Here is a 6000-nt window from a genome sequence, read left to right as displayed (position 1 = left end):
ACCAGACCGGACCCCTTCTCCCTCTCTCCCTCAAGACAGGCTTGCTTGCTCTCCGTTTGCAGACCACCAACTTCTCCTCACAAAACCCATCCCAGAATGGCTCGCCCGGGCTGCTCAATGGTTTTTATGCCAATCTCCCACGTGAACGCAGAGAACCCTAGCCCCCACCTTTGCATCTATTGTGGAAGCTTCTGATTGGCCGGGGAGCAGCAGCCATGTTGGGGAGCGGCAGCCATGTTAGGCTGCACTAAGCTCCCATTCAAGATAGGTTGCAGAAACAAAAAAAATTAAAAAATATTTTTTAAAATATATTTTAAAAATTTTTGGCGGGGGGGATTAACAAAACATTAAGAGACAATTAGAGAATGGGCCAACGATGGTTCAAATTACATTGCCGGTTGTGCGTGAGACAATGTCTCGGAATGCGTCTCAAAAGCGAGAACAATCCGATATAATTCCGATATAAGATTCAAAACGATTTTTTGGAAATACCTAGTATATATGGTATATAGATTATTATTATACTGTTATATTGACACAGGAGACATAGTGGAATGATGTCTTTCTGGCCCAAAGTGGCCGTTAGTCCTTGTGGTTGTCTGGTTGGTCACAGTCAGAACCATTTCTTGATTGATGTGTATGTAGATCAGAACTGGAATCTGGACGTGTTCCATCTGACATCAGAGAGAAGGGCTGGCAGTTGCAACGGACTCAGAGAATGTTTAGGATTCCAATGTTCATTCCTTAGCAACCAGGGACAGCTCAGTTTCTCTTGGGAATCGTCCTTCAGCAGAAGACGAAGAGGTTTCCCAGGATATCGGATAGATTAATTAGACATTCAGAAAGTCTCAGTGAGAAGTCCTTGAGATCCAGGTGTCCAAGGCACAATCTTATTCTTCTTGGTTGGGCCTGAGCTTATATTCAGTGATGTTTACTCAAGATCACCAGAGCGGACAACGTTCCTGGAGATTCAAGCTCTCGTTTCGGCCCTCATGTTTCAAGTCTCCTGACAATGTTCCTGTAACAGATTTTGCCTTAGAGAAGCTCATGTTTTCATGCTTTATAAGATTGATGCCCATGATCTTGATTTCTGCTGAACTCTGTTGTGGCGCTGGGTCCACAGGTCTTCTCAAGGCTCGAGTACAACACTAATCACCGAGGAACTTCGACCGATGAAGCAGGAAAAGAGACGGCTAGAGAGTGTGTGGCGAGAACTCCGTGACGGAGTATCGAGATCAGCTTATAGGGCTTTCATGGAGTCTTATGAACATGCTATCATCTAAGTAAAGCGAGCATATTACGTCACTCTGATAGCGTCTACCAGCTCACGCTCGGCAAAATTGTTTAAAATTATTCGATCTTTAACGACGGTTCCTAACAATTGGTAAACTGGCTGGCTTGGGAATCACTGGTCTAGGTTCTAAGTAGCTCTACGGCTGAGTCTAGTTTCTGATTGGTTCTATTTTCAGGTAGCCCACACTTTTGTGATCAAATTTCAGGTCTAACTTCAGCATAACTTTATTGATCTAGGCCCTATGCATCACTTCTTTGAAGTATAAGTTCTAAGTGAGTTCTATGTTCTGGGTAGCTACTTTGGCATCCAAGTTCTGGGTCACTCTACTTTCAGCAAGTTCTAGGTTCTAGGCAATTCTGCATCAGAGGATAGGTTTTAGCTACAACAGCAACTTCCGGGTTCTAGGTAACTATATGTAAGCTTTAGATCGCTCTACCTCAGTGAGTTCTAGGTGGCATTGCTTTGGTGTATGGTTTCTGGGTACTTTGATGAGTTCTAGGTTCTGCAAGACTAAGTGCTGGGCCACTCTGCTTCAATGAGTTCTAGGATCTGTGTAACTCTGCTTTTGGGTCTAGGTTCTGGTCACTCTATTTCAGTGAGTTCTGGGTTCTAAGTAACAACGAGTTCTGGGTTCTAGGTGACTCTGGATAGGTTTTGGCTAGCTACAACAGCAACTTCTGTGTTCTTGGTAACTATGGAGTGTAAGCTTTAGCTCGCTCTACCTCAGTGAGTTCTAGGTGGCATTGTTTTGGCGTATTGCTAGGTACTTCAGTGAGTTCTAGGTTCTGCAAGACTAAATGATGGGCCACTGCTTTAATGAGTTCTAGTATCTGTATAACTCCGCTTTTGGGCCTAGGTCGCTCTACTTCTGGGTCGCTCTACTTAAGTGAGTTCGAGGTTCTAGGTAACTCTACTTTGTAGTCTTATGTTCTGGTTCGCTCTACTTTATGATCTCATTACTGAGTGCAAATGGGGAGAACAACTTCCACTTCTGGGGTATAATTTTAAACGGCCCAAAAAGTGTTGGAGTTGACCAGACCTCAGGACCCATACAATGCTTCTTTAGGTCTTCCTCCATGAAAAGGATATTTTGCATTGACCTGAATGGGAACAGCCCCTCCTATGCATTACAATGTCAGAAAATGTGTTGATTGGAGGGCCGGGTGGCATCCCTCGCCAAGGATAATTGGGAAAGAGGACCTAGCAGGGGAGAAGACAGGGAGAAGGAATGCCAACAAAGTAACTCAATCTAAATTTACCTAATATTACATACATTTCTTTGATAATAATGCAATAAAATTGTATTAATAAGAATATAATATAATAAAATACTTGTAATATAAATACAAATAAGAATAATATAATAGTAATGTAATATAATAATAGTATTAATAATAATAATGTATAGTAATATAAAATGATAATGTCATAATATTAATAAGAACAATATAATAATATTTTAATATAATAATATGAATAATATGAATTATATAATATTGTAATAATTTAAAAGAATAATAATATGAATAAGAATAATAGTAATAATAATAATAATGTAATGGAATAATGGAATAGAACATATTAATAATAATGTGATATAATACAATGTATTATAATAATATGAATAAGAATAATAGAATAAAATAATGTTATAGAATATTGAGGATAATAATTTAATAATTATTATAATGTCATAATAATATAATAAACATGATAATAAGAAAAATATAATATAATAATAGTAATAGTAATATTAATAATGTCATATAGTAATGGTATTAATAGTACTAAGGTAAAGGTAAAGATAAAGGTAAAGGTTTCCCCTGACGTTAAGTCCAGTCATGTCCAACTCTGGGGGTTGGTGCTCATCTCCATTTCTAAGCCGAAGAGCCGGCATTGTCCGTAGACACTTCCAAAGTCATGTGGCCGGCATGACTGCATGGAATGCCGTTACCTTCCCACCGGAGCGGTACCTATTGATCTACTCACATTTGCATGTTTTCAAACTGCTAGGTTGGCAGAAGCCGGAGCTTACAGCGGGCGCTCACTCCACTCCCTGGATTTGAACCTGGGACCTTTCGGTCTGCAAGTTCAGCAGCTCAGTGCTTTAACACACTGAGCTATTGGAGGCTCCATTAATAGTACTAATTTAATAGAAGAAGAAGAAGAAGAAGAAGAAGAAGAAGAAGAAGAAGAAGAAGAAGAAGAAATCCAAAACAGTTATGCATCCTAAACTTTTGGGATAGGGATGCTCGACCCATAGAAAAAGAGAGAGAGAGAGAAAGAGAGAGAGAGAGAGAGAGAGAGAGAGAGATTTCCCCAATCAAAGCAAAGCAAACATTTTGGAAGGAAAGGGGTCCCTACCTTTTCCACAAGCCAAGAGGATCCAGAAGCCAAGGAAGCAAATGCACAGCCCCATGGCTAAAGTGGATGGAGCCCAACGGCTAGATCCCGCCCATTGTACCCCTGCCTGCGCCTGGGCTCGATCACTTGGAAGGGGTACCCCAAAGATAATCTAGTCCAACCCCATTCTGCAAAGCATTACAATACAATGAAGGAAGGAATAAATGAATCAGTCACGGAATGCTAGAGCTGGGAGGAGACTACAAGTCAGTCTATATTCTGCTACAGTTGGAAGGGACCCCCAAAGGTCATCTAGTCCAACCCGCTGTACAATTACTGTATTATTATTAATTGTTATTGTTATTATTATTATATTGTAATCCATTATTATTATTATTGTTGTTATTATGCATAGGGTTGGAAGGGACCCCAAAAGCCATTCAGTCCAACCCCCTTTTGCAAAGCGGTGTGATGCAATTACAACTACAGTATATTATTATTATTTATTATTACTAATACAGTATATTATTATTATTATTATTATTATTATTATTATTATTATTATTATTATTATTATTAGAGTTGGATGGGACCTCAAAGGCCATCCAGTCCAACCTCCTTCTGCAAAGTGGTGCGATGCAATTATTATTATTATTATTATTATTATTATTATTATTATTATTATTATTATTATTTTATCCCTCGCAGTGATGTTGACCGGCTATATCTGCCTAGAAGATCAGGGGGGAGAGGACTCTTACAAGTAAAACAAGCAGTCAAAGAAGAAGAACATGCCCTGGCAGGATATGTAAGGCAAAGTGAAGAACCTGCTTTGATTGAAGTCAAAAATCAGAAACTCCTCAAAGCACAGCAGACAAAAAATCAGTACAAGAAAAGCACACTACAAACTAGAGCTGACAGCTGGCACAACAAAACATTGCATGGAAAGTTCCTTGACAAAATTGAAGGAAAAGCTGATAAGGAGAAGACCTGGCTCTGGCTCACGAATGGGACCCTGAAGAAGGAGACAGAAGGCCTGATCCTTGCAGCCCAGTAGCAAGCCATCAGAACAAATGCAATTAAGGCCAAGATCGAAAAATCAGCTGATGACCCAAAATGCAGACTGTGCAAGGAAACCGATAAAACCATTGATCATATCCTCAGCTGCTGTAAGAAAATTGCACAGACAGACTACAAACAGAGGCACAACTATGTGGCCCAAATGATCCATTGGAACTTATGCCTCAAGTACCACCTCCCAGCAAAAAAGAATTGGTGGGATCACAAACCTACAAAAGTATGAGCACGCAAAGATACTGTGGGACTTTCGAATCCAGACTGACAAAGTTTTGGAACACAACACACCAGACATCACAGTGGTAGAAAAGAAAAAGGTTTGGATCATTGATGTTGCCATCCCAGGTGACAGTCGCATTGACAAAAAACAACAGGAAAAACTCAGGACCTCAAGATTGAACTTCAAAGACTCTGGCAGAAGCCAGTGCAGGTGGTCCCGGTGGTGATGGGCACACTGGGTGCCGTGCCAAAAGATCTCAGCCGGCATTTGGAAACAATAGACATTGACAAAATTACAATCTGCCAACTGCAAAAGGCCACCCTGCTGGGATCTGCACGCATCATCCGAAAATACATCACACAGTCCTAGACACTTGGGAAGTGTTCGACTTGTGGTTTTGTGAAACGAAATCCAGCATATCTATCTTGTTTGCTGTGTCATACTATGTCGTCGTGTCAATAGTAATAATAATAATAACAATAATAATAATAATGGATTATCTAGTCTTGCTTTACACCAACGATATGGTGCTGATCTCTCCCTCATTGGTGGGCTTGAGATGGCTGTCTACTACAGAATTTCCTCTGTATTCTATCTAATACATAATTTTCTCCACCTGACAGTAACATTTGTCCTTTTTCTCTCTGCAGTTCGAGAGCTGGAACAAACAGGACCAGAAGCTCCTTGACGCCGTGGAAAAAGGGGATGTGGGCAGGGTCTCTGCCCTGATGGCCAAGAAGGCAGCCAAGCCCACCAAACTCAATGCGCTCGGCCAGTCGGCGTACGTACCTCCCTCCCCAATGTAGAGTTTTGCATTGGTGGTTGCATTATTATTAATAATAATTATTGGTTTATTATTTGCTTTGGTCTCTCTCTTTCTCACCCAGGTTCCATTTGGCAGCCTCCAAAGGCCTCATCGAATGCCTCACCATACTCCTAATGAATGGGGCCCAAATCAACGACACAAACAATGATGGTGGGTCCACCCCATAATAGCATTATTATATTCCATTAAAGTAAAACCCCGCTAAATCGAGCCCCGCCCATCCAAGTGTCCATGTAGACT

General features: G+C 40.6%; 1 protein-coding gene across 2 annotated transcripts in view; it reads left to right on the top strand.

Moving 5' to 3' along the window:
* Positions 1-772: 772 nt before the first annotated feature.
* Positions 773-6000, top strand: part of LOC100558028 (ankyrin repeat domain-containing protein 35) — a 32405-nt gene continuing 27177 nt past the window's right edge. The window contains exons 1-3 of one of the 2 annotated variants that reach the window (XM_062982078.1): positions 773-1020; positions 5585-5715; positions 5822-5910. In XM_062982078.1, the coding sequence (XP_062838148.1) occupies positions 928-1020; positions 5585-5715; positions 5822-5910 (313 nt within the window). In that variant the 5' untranslated portion in view covers positions 773-927. The remainder of the gene's footprint in view (positions 1021-5584; positions 5716-5821; positions 5911-6000) is intronic. The other variant, XM_062982079.1, reaches the window with a different exon arrangement.

This window comes from Anolis carolinensis, chromosome 5 (assembly GCF_035594765.1).
Source record: "Anolis carolinensis isolate JA03-04 chromosome 5, rAnoCar3.1.pri, whole genome shotgun sequence".
Lineage (NCBI taxonomy): Eukaryota > Metazoa > Chordata > Lepidosauria > Squamata > Dactyloidae > Anolis > Anolis carolinensis.
Note: the sequence above shows the minus strand (reverse complement) of the source record. Positions and strands in the feature narration are given on the sequence as shown.